General features: G+C 49.4%; 1 protein-coding gene across 1 annotated transcript in view; it reads right to left on the bottom strand.

Moving 5' to 3' along the window:
* Nucleotides 1-5891: 5891 nt before the first annotated feature.
* LOC308349203 (uncharacterized protein C2orf92 homolog) overlaps nucleotides 5892-13296 on the bottom strand; it is a 43030-nt gene continuing 35625 nt past the window's right edge. The window contains exons 7-9 of the mRNA XM_080813730.1: nucleotides 9774-9881; nucleotides 7736-7886; nucleotides 5892-6320 (exon numbers count right to left, since the gene is read on the bottom strand). Of these exons, the coding sequence (XP_080669856.1) occupies nucleotides 6185-6320; nucleotides 7736-7886; nucleotides 9774-9881 (395 nt within the window). The 3' untranslated portion in view covers nucleotides 5892-6184. The remainder of the gene's footprint in view (nucleotides 6321-7735; nucleotides 7887-9773; nucleotides 9882-13296) is intronic.

Raw genomic sequence — 13296 nt, 5'->3', positions numbered from 1 at the left:
AACTTGCTGAATTCATTTTCCAAATAAGGGAAGAGAAGCCCAGAGAGGTTGAATAACAGATACCAAATGGCCAGGCGGGACTGAAGCCCAGCCATCTGACCCCACAGCCCACCTGCTGGTGGACACAGGAGAACGGAAAGACCTGGAAGGTGAACAGGCTATATGTGGAGGGCCTGAGGGCCGCCTCCAATCTCTGGGGACATCAGGCCTGATAAGGGAACTCCTCATGCCCTGTGAGGCACTGGTTCAGCAGCCCCTCCAACCCCCTTGTGGTCCCGGAGGTTGCTTTCTCAATCTACAGAGGCCCGGCCGGTGCTCAGAGGCAGACAGTTTGAGATTGGCTTACAGATAAGGGTGTGTGCTTTGCCAAAGTGGAGGGAGGTCTATGGGTCTTTTGAACGTTCAGAGGAAAGAGCAACGGATGACGGACGGAAATGTGGGCTGGGAAAATTGCAGTGCATTTCTCCTGGCTGGGTCCACACATGAAAAGAGCCTCGGAAGAAATCGATGGCTTGCTGTCAACGCCTCCAGGCCTTTGCCCACACAGTGTCCTAGCCTGAACTCACTTCTCCCACCTCCTCAACTGCCTGACGACTCCTCCTCCTCCAGGTCAATGATTAAATGCGGCTTCCTCCAGGAAGCCTTCCAGTCCTCAAACTGAGCAGCACAGGGCCCTGTATCAGTTTCACCCGACTTTCAAGCAGGCCAGACTCAGCACCACCAGATCACTACTGGGCAAACCTCAGGCATTTGGATGGGGTTGGGGGGCGGGGCAGGCTCCAGCCTGCCAGAGAGGGTTCACACCTCAGGGCAATGATCCCCAAAGGGAGAACACCCCTCCACCCCCCGACCCCCGGGTCCCTTCTGAATTTCCTCCCACCTGGGGAATCACCTGGGTGACCAGACCACGGTGACTGTAATCTTGTTCTGGGTCTGCCGCTTAAACCTCAGGGGACTTGAGCAAGCTCCCCGGGGTCTCTGTGCCTTTTCTCATGTAGGAAGTGGGGATGATAACAGGACCTATTTCAGAGAGCTACTGTGAAAATTAAAAGAGATCTCAAAGCAAATGCACCATTACTGCCGTCCTCACGGACTACCGAGTTTCCCAATTTCTAGAGTGTGCTAAGGTCGGCATGCAGGCTCAAACGCAGCAGTGAGGTTCCCTTGCGCCCTCCAGAGGCAGCCCTCCGGTACTACAGCCTACCAAGCACCACTCAGGTGCTTTTAACCACTAAAGGTTAAAAGCGACACCCCTTAAAAATAAGCGATCCAGCATGGTATAAGTCAAAAGAGAATTGATCTGCCACCACAACCATATGCTGCACCCTTCCTGGGAGGTCATCCACTGGCTGGCTCCTTCTTAAACATTCAGACCGCAATGACAGTGTTACCTCTTCATATAGTCCTTTTGGGCTCCCTATTTAATTAACACTGAGCACCTGCTCTAGGTCACTATAGATCTGCTGCAAACACCAATGAAAATCCATTCCCTCATGGAGCTGACATTCTACGGGGGGAAACAGAGAAGTAACAAATAAACATTCTATCAAGTATAGCAAGTGGTTTCAAGTGCTAAGGAGTAAAATAAATCAGGAGAGGGTAGAAGTATGTAGGGGTGTGATTTTTGACAGACAGGTCTGTGCTACTGCCCCTCAGAACAATGTGTTACTTAAACTATAGCCCCTGGAGGATTTTACTAGTTACCAAGCACATTTAGATATGGCCTTAAGAAAAACATATACTGGCAACAGGTCTTTGGGGAGAAGGACGATATACAACCGTGAAGCTGGGCAGCTGGGGATGCCTGGCTCGCTCAGGGCAGAATGCCGCCCCTTCACAGAAGCCGGGCAGCCAGGAACACCCGGCCCGCCCAGGGCGGAACACCGCCTGCTTCAGGGAAGCCGAGCACCCCGGAACACCCAGTCAGCTCAGGATGGAACGAAATACCGCCTGCTTCCCTTTTCCGTTATCGCTCCTTTCTCTTCCCAGAAGCGCCCATTGTTAGTTAGAGGAGTCCTTTGAATATGCGTGTTTAACTATATATAAACTTTATCCTCCTCCTTGTTGTCCACAAGACATGTGACTAATGTTTGACCTTCATCGGTTCTTCTGTTGGCTATTGTTTCTATATAATAAAAGTGAGACTCTGGAGTTGCTCATGGCAGCAGTCTTTTCTTCGACTGTTATCCCCTGCTCCCAGTCTCTTGCAGCTGACTTGTTTGTGCCTAATTCTTCTCCCGTTCTCCGACCGGAAGCGGCAGGTCTGGAAAGAGGCCTCACTGAGGTGCAAGCGAGTTAAGGAGGAGGTAAAGGAGGGAGCCATGGGGAGATCAGGGGGAAAGCACTCTGGGCAGAGGGAACAGCAAGTGAAAAGGCCCTGGGGCAGGACTGTGACCTCTATGAGGTGGGAACTGTCTTGTTCCTGGCTGGGTCCCCAGCAATGGGAGTGACACTTAGCACATAATAGTGGTTAGTAAATATGGCATGAATGGATGAAAATCCCAGGGATAGCTTTTAGGAAAAGCTTGCTCAGGGCTCAAATGATGGTGCCAGATTGTTACCTCCTCCACCTGATGACTTCATTCTCAGCCAGCTTTCCGTTTTGTGGTCTGAGATAGTGACTCACCTTCAGATCTTACCCACAAAGCTAGAATCTTGAATAAAATCTATGAGATCATTAAAACTATGAGAATGGGATATGATACACTGACATATTTTATAATTGGAAAATGTTGCAATATATACAGAGAAAAAGAGCTATGATTTATTGAAAAAAGGAGGGGGAGGAAAAAAGAACCTACTTCTCAATTTTGCGGGCAAATCTCTAACAGAGCCCATTGGCTGAGTGGATCACATGTCCATCCCCCAACAGTCCCTGAAGGCAGTGGATGGGATGTGAGAGTGGCTTAGGACAAGGCCATATGCCTCATGCACTGAGACGGAGGAGGAGAACCCAAGGGAAATAAGAAGCTAAGGCTAGGAGGAGGGAGAAAGGATGCTGGGCAGGCGAAGAGGCAAAGTTTTGCAGAATGATCATAAAAGCTAAAATTTATTTATTGCTTTATATTGAGTGCTACTGTATGTTGGACCCAGCAAAGGGGCAATGCTCACAATAACCCCGCAAAAAAGGTTAGCCCCCATTTTACAGATAGACACATTGAGGCTAAGAAGAAACTGAGGCTTGAGATTTCACAGGTAGTGAGTGGTAGAGGCTGGGAGCCCAGAACCTCCACAGGGCTCAACCCACAAATCCCCTGTGCTGTCTTGGGCCTGCCCCCCGCCCAGCCAGGGTCAGGTCAGCTAGACCAACCACCGACCTGAAGGAGAAAGCCTCTAGCATGAGAGCAGACGAAGAACACAGGGAAACACCTCTTGGATAGAGGAAGAGGTAAAAGCAAGGGGAGGCTCCCAGTGGGCCCATAGGCAATGGGGAGACCACTGGCAGAGGTACCTGACCCTAACTTGTTCTTAAAATAGAAGCCTGAGGGAGGGGTGTGAGGTCAACAGGAGGGTGGGCTGCCTCTCAGTTCTAGGGTCCTAAGAGGTTGGGATGAAGATGGGACGAGAGGAGGGCTGCAACCTACCAGTAAACTCAAGGAAGAGTGGTATTTATGCTGTGCCTACCCTATACCTAAGCCCTGACAGCCACATCTCCTTCCAAGTTTCCAAGTAGATCCAGCAACCCACTGCTAGGAAGGCCATTCTACCTACTCTCCATGGTGTCCCTAGCATACAGCCCAGCACAGTGCCTGGCATACAACAGGTACTCAATAAATGGTTCTTGCTGAATGAACCTTGTGAAGGAGGTAAATTCCTAACCCCATGGCAAAAATAAGGACACTGAGCTTAAGAAGTGGTCAAGGCAGAACCTGTACTAGAGTCCAGCTGGGCCCAGCCTCCCAGCGGGCCATTCACGGGACATGCCTGGAGGTGTGAAGTCCCTCCTCCTTCCCTTCCTGCTCAGTGGTGACACTGGTGGGGGCTTGGGAAGATGATGCCTAGGCCAGCGCAAGATGGCCCCAGGGCTCCCAGAGCTCCAGGACTCCTTGTCCACATGAAACTGCCAGCCACCTTTGGGCATCTGAGCTACCTCGGCCCTCAGACAGGCCCATCAGCTGCTCCCACAAAAGCCCACGAAACCTGCCATGAGCAGGTACCTCTCACAGTCTGTCTCTGGAAGGGTCCCACCCTACAACCATTGACCGGTTCTCAGAGCTTTGGAAGGAATAAGTTCAAAGAGAGAACACATTTTTTTGTTGGGGTGTGTTTTTTAAAAAGAGGACAGAGGATCCCACTTCTCAAGGCAAGTCCCTCGGAATTGGAGTGGGATGTATGCTAGAGGGTCCATGGAGTTTGCCCAGAGTTGAAACCAGTAGGGTTTGTCAAGGGTATTAACCTGGACCTAAAGAGTCCCAGTGACTCCTGGTGCTGGTCTACCCTCCAGGCCAAGGCCTGAACCAGCCCTAGTAGGATTCAAACAAGAAGAAAGTGGGCTGATTTTTCACTGGGAAGAGAGAGGTACAGAGGAATGTCCCACTCAGACCCATTCTGGCCTGGACCTGTCCTCCAGTTCCCTTTGGCTTAAAGCTTTGAGGGCTTCCCCACTTTGGGAGAGCAGACAAGGAAAACCACATGGGGGTGGGGGAGACAAGAGAGGGAGCCCTTGATATAAGCCACCCACAAGACCTGGTTTTCCAGAACCACCTCTATTCCTGGGGGAAATGTTTCACTCACTCCACCTTCCAAAAAAAGGAGACTAGAAATCCTTCCCAATCATTCCTCCTCAGCAGGTCCCAAGGGTAATAGTGGCTCAGCTACACAATAGTTACAGCACAGACCCTGGGTTTGGATTAGAATCCAGGCTGCCTCCTTAGCCTGGGGTCTCTAACAGGTGACCTTAGGCATCTGAGCCTCCCTTTTCTTGAAATAAGATGAGGATAATCATGTCTAAAGAAATTTACACACACAATACGTTCTCAGCAAATGCAACTTATTAAGGTAGAGGAAAGGTCCCAGGCTGAAGGTGACCCAGGAGACCTGTGAACCAGGAAAGGAGCACAGAGGCTAGCAGTGAGGAGGAGGCCAGGGGAGGACCAGCCTGGGCCTGCACATGGCAAGACTCTAAGTGTCTGAGCAAGAGCCCTGGGTGCCCAGTCACCAGCAGCCCGGGATGGGGGTGGGGGGCTTCTTCCACGGGAGCTGGTGAGGGGGGTGTGAGCGCCCGATGTGTCCCTGGCCTTTAGTACATGCCCATGGTCCTGGACATGCCCCAGGTTCTTCGTCTGCCCTGGTGGCCCTCATTCTATGGGTCCCTCTGGATGTGATATGCCCCCCACCCTCCTGAGGCCACCTGCCTCCCTAGAGCCTCATTCACTCCCTGGCAAACCCACCCACCTCCAGACACCTTCCAGCCAGGCCCCACGCATGTCCCTGCCCGCCTGGACAGGGACCCTCTGCCAAGGCCACAGCCCGACCTTGGACCTCGCTCACGTCCTCGGCCTGCCACCACGGCCCCCATGGGGTCCACAGAGGGTGTGCAGCCGCTTTGGGTGGGAGCTGGGGTGCAGATCCTGGGGCGGCTGCAGCCTCCAGGAGCCCCTGAACCAGCCCCAGGTCCAACCTCTGTGTCACCATCCCAGGAGAGAGTGTGTCCCCAGATCCCACCTTCCAGCACAGGGAGGAAGGCTTCCAGGTGTCCCCCACCCCATCCCCTCTGGACCCCTTCAGATCGTAGCTCAGAGGCCTAAGTCCACCACCAAACAGCTTCAGCTAGCTGTCTGCCCTCTCCTCAGAAACCCGCAAGGACCAGGCCTGCTTCCAAAACCTTTGGTTGCCTCATGCTTGAGATTGTCTACATTATTAGGCATTCAACTAATATCTGCTCCCTGAATGGCTGAATCAGAGAATCGATGCTTTAATAAATAAAGAACTTGGTAGTTGATCAGGTTTGTGTTTGGGCAAATGTGCTTCATTTCCTGCCCTAGCTATCAGTGCCGTACCAAACTCTAAGCACCCTGTGGTACAACATCCGTGTCTTGGTCCATTCGAGACTGACAGGAGAAGGTAAACATTTTGTGGAGCACACCTCACAGCCAGAAATCAAATGCCTGTCCGTGGTGTCTGGGTGGACAACTGTCTGGCATCACAGCTTCCGGTCCTGGTTTGGTGGGCCCCACCAGCTGGCTTAGACACAGGACTTGCCCTTCAACAACTGTTTCTGTTTCTCACTGTGCTTTTTGGGGTTCTTTTCCTGAAACTTCTGCCACCAAGTCTTCCCACGCAGAATAAAAATATTATATGTCATGTTCGCTGGAGGATGTCTGAAATAAAACACACAAAACCACATTGTGCAACAACATGTATAGAAATTCCTACTATCTACGCTTCGGGTGGTGACAGGGGCTTAAGTTTCTGAGGGGTGAGCATTCTAGGGCCCCTCAGGAAGGTCTGTCATGTGTGAAATTCATTTTGCCTCTGGGCACGAGAGAGCTTCCAAGAAGCTCCTTCCCCTCCCCCCAACTTTGTGGTAACACAGGCTCTCCACAGCTTCAATTCGCCTCTGTGGGATGGAGCCACGGTCTTGGCCATTTCTTGTGATACCTTCTAAAGGCACAGAAGGGAAATGACAAAGCTGATGGATAAGCCCCAGTCAGAATTGTGAAGTGCATCAAGCTTCCAGAAGCTCTTGAAATCTTCCATCTCTAACTTCTGCCACATTCTGGGCTCCTCTTTCAGTCCTGTCTCAGAGGAGGAAGCTGGATGTGAGGCAGTGGTGGCTGGCCTGAATGGGTTACCAGTCTCAGGAATCATAGTGTTTTAAAGAACACCTTTAGGGAAAGCAATGTCACTCTTGTGGGCAATTTTAAGTACTGCAGTTTCCGAATTGTGGGGAAGGGACACTTCACCCCCGACGGAACACCACAGCTTCCTTTCTCTGTGGACAAGCTGAGCACATAACAGTGTTGGGCAAGACCCGAGGGGCCTTGGGAAGCTGCTTTTCCCTGTGATAAAGAAGTGTGTCTCAAGGGATGCAGACAGAGGCAAATAATTTCAAGATGCAATTACCGCAAATGCATAATCTTGTAAGCCATTTACTTTCTAGTGCCTACTCAAGGTTACAGCCACTGTGTCAGAGTCCTCTCATCAGGGGGATAACAGACACATTCAGCAAGTGGTACAGACAGACCCTGACTGGTCAACACGGACTCTATCAGAGCGGAGCCCTGGAGGGCCACTGCTGGGCCAGGTCCTTCATTTGCAGGACCCCGGGGGAAGACTGAAAAGTCTGTGGGAGGTCCTGGGAGGTGCCGTTTACCAACCAGTAGAGGGATCGTTCAATATTCTAACCACCAGGGCTGCTGACCCAGGGTGAACAAGCCAAATGTCAGCCCTGTGGTCATCTCCTCCACAGCCTCAGCCCTCCCTGCCCTCATATTCCTCTTTTCCAATCTTTCAGGCAGAGGCTGTACCATCTACTCTTTTAAGTGGCCATCAGTGTGAAAATCGGTGTGACCTAACCTAAGGGATTCTTTATGGAGGCCAGCATGGACCCAGCCAGGAAATCCATACCCGGCTGGTGTCAACACCAAGGCAGTGCTTAAAAACTCCTAGCCCAGGCCATCTGTACCCTATGAATACACAACGTAACTCCAGGATCACCAGGAAGCTCGGGGGCAACACTGGCACGGACACCCATGAGTTCTTCGGAGGAAGGCAGGAGCTAAGAGCCACTCACGATTGCTGTTTCCTCCTGCAGCACATGGTCAAGGCCAGCAGCAACAATGCTGTGACCACGAGGACTCCCGCCACCGAGCCAGCACCAATGATGATGTTCCTCTGGAGGAACTGCAGAAGCTGCTCACATGGTACGGTCTTATCTGGAATATCTAAATGAAAAGGCACATGGCAAAGTAAACAGAAAGAGAGCCCCCATACAGATCTGCAGGGACGAACCTGTTAGCTCTGCTTACAGCAGAACTGAAAACCTTAGAAACTTGGCCTCTGGCTCCAGAAGTCCTCTGGGGAGAAGAAACTGGATGTGTTTAGGAAAATACACTCCTAAGCTGTTTGGCAGTGACATGAGATGCTGTTTGGTGCTGGAGGTGAGACGCTGAGGGTATGAGCCCATCAAGCAGCAAAGCAACCAAAAAGAAGGGCCAGCAAGGCACAGTTTGCAGGAGAAGAAGAACAGAGGAAGGTCAGATGGAAGGGGGAGTCAGGGGCCCCCAAGGGGGTGGAAAGTTCTGCAATGGCTACTAAAAACAATGGAATCAAATACTCAGTTTCGAGCTATCCCCCATCACCCCGCCCTCCCAGCTTCAAAAAGTTCTGCCATATATAGCATCTGCCTCAAGTGCACAGGTTTGGCAGAATCTCATTCACAAGGATAAACATGCTGCCAGATGAACTTCAGCTCTTACAGCCTGTAGGAACTTGCCAAAATCTTGAGGGTAGATTTTGAACGCCACCGTGTGTGGGCTTGGGAGCACAAGACAATCTTAGCTGGAGACCCCAGCCAACATCAGGGACTCCTAGAGCTTCTGTCACTCCACTTGTAATGTGACAAAAGCAGGAAGCAGGGAAATGGGGCACAGACGTTCCATGATAGGAGCTAGATGGTTTGGTGTGGAGAACCGCTGAGGGAGGGGCTAGCAATGCAGGCCAAGGGATGCTGGCCAAGGGCCATCTTGGATTATGGGAAGAAAATTGGAAACGTCCAACTTGCCACTTCCATCTAAGCTACAGTGAGAGACAGCAGCACCAAGCCACTCCAAGGCTCTGCTGGGAAGAGTCAGCACATTGTTGGTAGTGATGGGCAAGTTGCTACCCGTTCTGAATGGGTCCAGGCTCAGGTCATCCAAGGCTGAAGACCAGGGACTAGTCAATATTTGGATTTAATCCCTCCTACTTGTTAGAAAGCCTCAGTGTGCAGTAATGGCAGAGGCTCAGAAGATGATGCCCATGTTAGGAAGGACCCTGGCTGTGTAGAAATGACTGAAAGTAGCATCTTTTCAAAAGGGTGGTCAAATCCCCAGAGTTAGTTTCATTCGTCATTTTACTGGCAGATTGTATGCATTGTGGGTAAATAAAAGGCGTGCTGACATCTCCTCTGTGAAAATACCATGAAAGGCACAGATGCATTCTGAAGTTACCTGTTCGTGTCTCGTTTAGCTTATAAGCTTATTAGTTCGTAAGTGTCTTGTTATAACTTATTGTAAGGACCTATTTAGCAAGAGGCTTTCATTAAAGTTAAACTGTCCCTGGTCCCCTTCCCCCAGGGGATTCACTTAAAAACAAGTCCCGGAAACCAGCTCCAGGTAACAAAGCCCAGATACAAGGGTGGGTCAGGCCAGGTGGAACATCGATCAGTTGGGGGGTTGCATACTGTCTCCCTAGCTACCAAGGAGTATGGGCCCCTGCCCTTTGGGAGCCTTTTTGGCGCCAATCCTAATCAAAGTGTAATAGGCTGGGTCAAATGTCTACTAGGGTAACTTGTAATTCAATTGGTCACCTAGCATCACTGTGGAGTTTCCTGTGTGTGTTACAATCTCATTGGCCACCTGTGCGTGGCCAGGCCCGAACACATGGCCTTTGCCCTTAAAAGCTAGTCTGTGAAACAGAGAAAGCTCACCCTCTCTTGTAAGAGGTGCGGCCCCAAACGTTCGGTTAGATTCTTGATGCTTGGCACGAAATAAAGCTTTGCTTGACCTTCACTTTATATCAGTCTCGCTCCTTTAATCACGGACCCATTATTGGGGCATAACACTTATTACCTGTCTTAGCTGCTTCTTCAAGTGTTTCTTTATTTATAGCAGTAAGTGGCTCATTCATATTCCTGTTGGAGAGAGAGGATTCTTTATCCCTCTTCTCTGAATTGTGATCTACGAAGACAAAAGACAAAATGTGTTCATCTAAAAACAACCATTGGCCTGTGATTAGTTCTGTTTTTTTTAAGATTTTATTTTTAAGTAATCTCTACACCTAACACGGGGCTCAAACTTATAACCCTAAAATCCAGAGTCACATGCTCTAATGACAGAGCCAGCAAGGCCCTCCTAAGTAGTTCTGTTTTTTTTTTTAAGATTTTAATTGTTTATTTATTTGACAGACAGAGATCACAAGTAGGCAGAGAGGCAGGCAGAGAGAGAGTTGGAGGGGGGAAGCAGGCTCCCCGCTGAGCAGAGAGCCTGATGTGGGACTTGATCCCAGGACCCTGAGAACATGACCTGAGCCAAAGGCAGAGGTTTAACCCACTGAGCCACCCAGGTGCCCAGTAGTTCTATTTTTATGATAAAAATAACTTCCTCTCGGGGCACCTGAGTGGCTCAGTCAGTTAAAGGTCCGACTCTCAATTTCCTCTCAGGTCATAATCTCAGGGCCGTGGGATCGAGCCCTGCAGTAGGCTCCACACTCAGCACAAAGTCTGCTTGTCCCTCTCCCTCTGCTCCTCCCCCACTCACGCTCTTCTCTCTCTCTCAAAGAAATAAATAAAATCTTTAAAAAAAAAAAAAAAAGACTTGGGGTGCCCGGATGGTTCAGTGGGTTAAAGCCTCTGCCTTTGGCTCAGGTCATGATCCCAGTGTCCTGGGATAGAGCCCCGTGTCGGGCTCTCTGCTCAACAGGGAGCCTGCTTCCCCCTCTCTCTCTCTGCCTGCCTCTCTGCCTACTTGTGATCTCTATCTGTCAAATAAATAAATAAAATCATTTTAAGAAGAAGAAGAAGAGTGAGAAGTAATGAACCATGTACCCCCAGAACACTTCAAGGCTGGAGCCCCCAAGCCCAGATGCCTTTGAGCTGAGCAGCAGCTTTGGCATGAGTTTGGTGAATCTGCCTTGGCCTAGTTCTCAAAGAGGTGGGAATGAGACAATGTGGTTGACACTGCTGTGGTATGAGACAACAGCCTCTCGAGGTCTTAATTATTTCTGGGGAAGGAGAGAAACATGTTCCTTCTTTAGCCTGGCTTAGAAAAGAGAGAAAACTTCCAACTCAATGTGAGTCATAATTACTTGACTACGGAAATGCCAGCTTGTCAAATCAGTCAAGAGATTAACAACCACAGAGACACAGAAAACTCTGGACAGTGTAGAGTTAATCTGCTAAGGGGTTACACTGGCGTTGCTCTTTCACAGAGGTGTGGAAAAGATTGACTCATCGTCTGAACACAAATTTTCACCCTCTGTGTCTCTGTACCACAAAAACAAAACCAGAATTAGAAGCCACTGTCTATGCTTACCATCAGTGTGGCTTGTGATTTTGATCATTTGTTGCATTTTTTTTGGCGAGACAACATAAGCACAGTTACCAAGTTTTGCCAAATGCAGGCCATTTCCAGACCTCGTTTCAATGATAGAAAACCATTAACTATGAGAGAAACAGTAGCCCATTATAGGAGCAAGAACAACAAGCTAAGCCCCACATCCATGAGGTAGACTCAATTAAAGTGCCCGTCACATCCTGGGCCTGGTCAAACTGTGCTAAATGAGCCCAGAACCAAGAAATCTGGGTGTTGTTTTCAGGGAAAGTTGAAGTCTTACATCATAATTTCTCTCTTTTTCCTCTTAGGAGACTAGCACTGAAATAAGACTCTGATTGCTTCTCTTAAGAGCACCTTACTGGGGCGCCTGGGTGGCTCAGTGGGTTAAGCCTCTGCCTTCGGCTCAGGTCATGATCCCAGGGTCCTAGGATTGAGCCCCGCATCGGGCTCTCTGCTCAGCGGGGAGCCTGTTTCCTCCTCTCTCTCTCTGCCTGCCTCTCTGCCTACTTGTGATCTCTGTCTCTCAAATAAATAAATAAATTATCTTTAAAAGAAAAAAAAAAGAGCATCTTACTGCTGCACTGTTAACTGAGAACTAGGTTCCCTTCAGCAGAGCTCAATCAGTAATAGCTGGAACTCGCGCACACCTATGCACACTTTAACACGACACTTCACTTCTCAAAAAAAAAGAAAAAAAAAGTCATTTCCTCAGCCCTCTTCCTACCCAGCTCTTTTCACCATTAATTTTGGCGCGGGGCAGGGGGCAGGTATGGTTACAGCCACTAAGGAAGATTTGTGTGGTCTGGATTTCCTACTCCAACAGAACAGCTTCAGAGCAGCTGGCCTCTGACAAGAGGCCTGGTCAGCCTCTTTTTCTTATGTGGTGTGACCTCTACTACTGTCTGCAGGGGGTCTCTTCTTAATTCACTCTCTCTACTCAAAAAACCTTGGCAAGCAGACCCTCATCTCTTGTGCTCTCAAAGCTCCATTCAAAGACAACCTGAAGCACTTTTCCTGTCTCTTCCATTTTAGCATATTTATAGCTAATAATTATGGATGACGCTGACTTTCTTATTGGCAGTGAGCTCTTGGAGGACACAAGTACCTTCCTTGTTTAGCTCTCAACTCCTGGCACAGCGCCTCTCACCAAGTAGGAGATCAATAGCTAGGTCTTGAGTGAGAGAAGGAATCCTGAAGACCCTTGACTGAAACCTCATGAGAGACTCTGAGCCAGAACCACCCAGCTAAGCCTGATTTGTTGGCCAAGGCTGCAGTCCTTTGAAGGCTTGCTGGTACCAGAGGGTCTGTTTCCAAGACGGCTCACTCACACAGATGTTGGCGGAAGGTCTCATCTCTCCACTGGCTGGAGGCATCACAAGGGCCTCTCCTTAAGTCAGTGGACACTACTGGAATGTCCTTACAACATGGCAACTGACTCTCCCCAGAGTGAGCAATTCAAGAGATAGCTGGGCAGAAAACAAAACGTCTTTGATGACCTGATCTATGAAGCAGAACACCATCACTTCTGTCATGTTCTATTCATTTGAAGCAAGTCGCTAAGTCCATCCCACACTCAAGGGGAGGGGGATCAAAGAATTTCTGGACCTATTTTAAAGCCACAGTAGAAATGAAATTCCAAGGAAGACAGCTGAACAAAGGAAACATTTGCTTATGTCCATATAAACATAAGGATTTTAATCAGCTCCCTCCGGTTTTGTGGATGGAGAGAAGTGACACTATTACAAAGGCATCTACACTCTACAGGAAGCCTGGACTTTGGTATATGACCCATCCCATTAAGCAGAGACCCCTGAATGATTGAACCACATGTTGAGGTCAAACCATATGAAATATGACAGATTTTTTTTTAAAAGATTAATTTATTTATTTTAGAGAGAAAGCAGGGAGGAAGGGCAGAGGGAGAGGGAGAAAGAATCTCAAGCAGACTCCCTGCTGAGCACAGAGCCAGACACAGGGCTTGATCTCATGACCCTGAGGTCATGACCTGAGCTGAAATCAAGGGTTGGATGCTTAACTGACT

The sequence above is a fragment of the Martes martes genome (assembly GCF_963455335.1).
Source record: "Martes martes genome assembly, chromosome: 9".
NCBI classification, from domain to species: domain Eukaryota; kingdom Metazoa; phylum Chordata; class Mammalia; order Carnivora; family Mustelidae; genus Martes; species Martes martes.
This window is presented reverse-complemented; position numbering and strand designations above follow the sequence as displayed.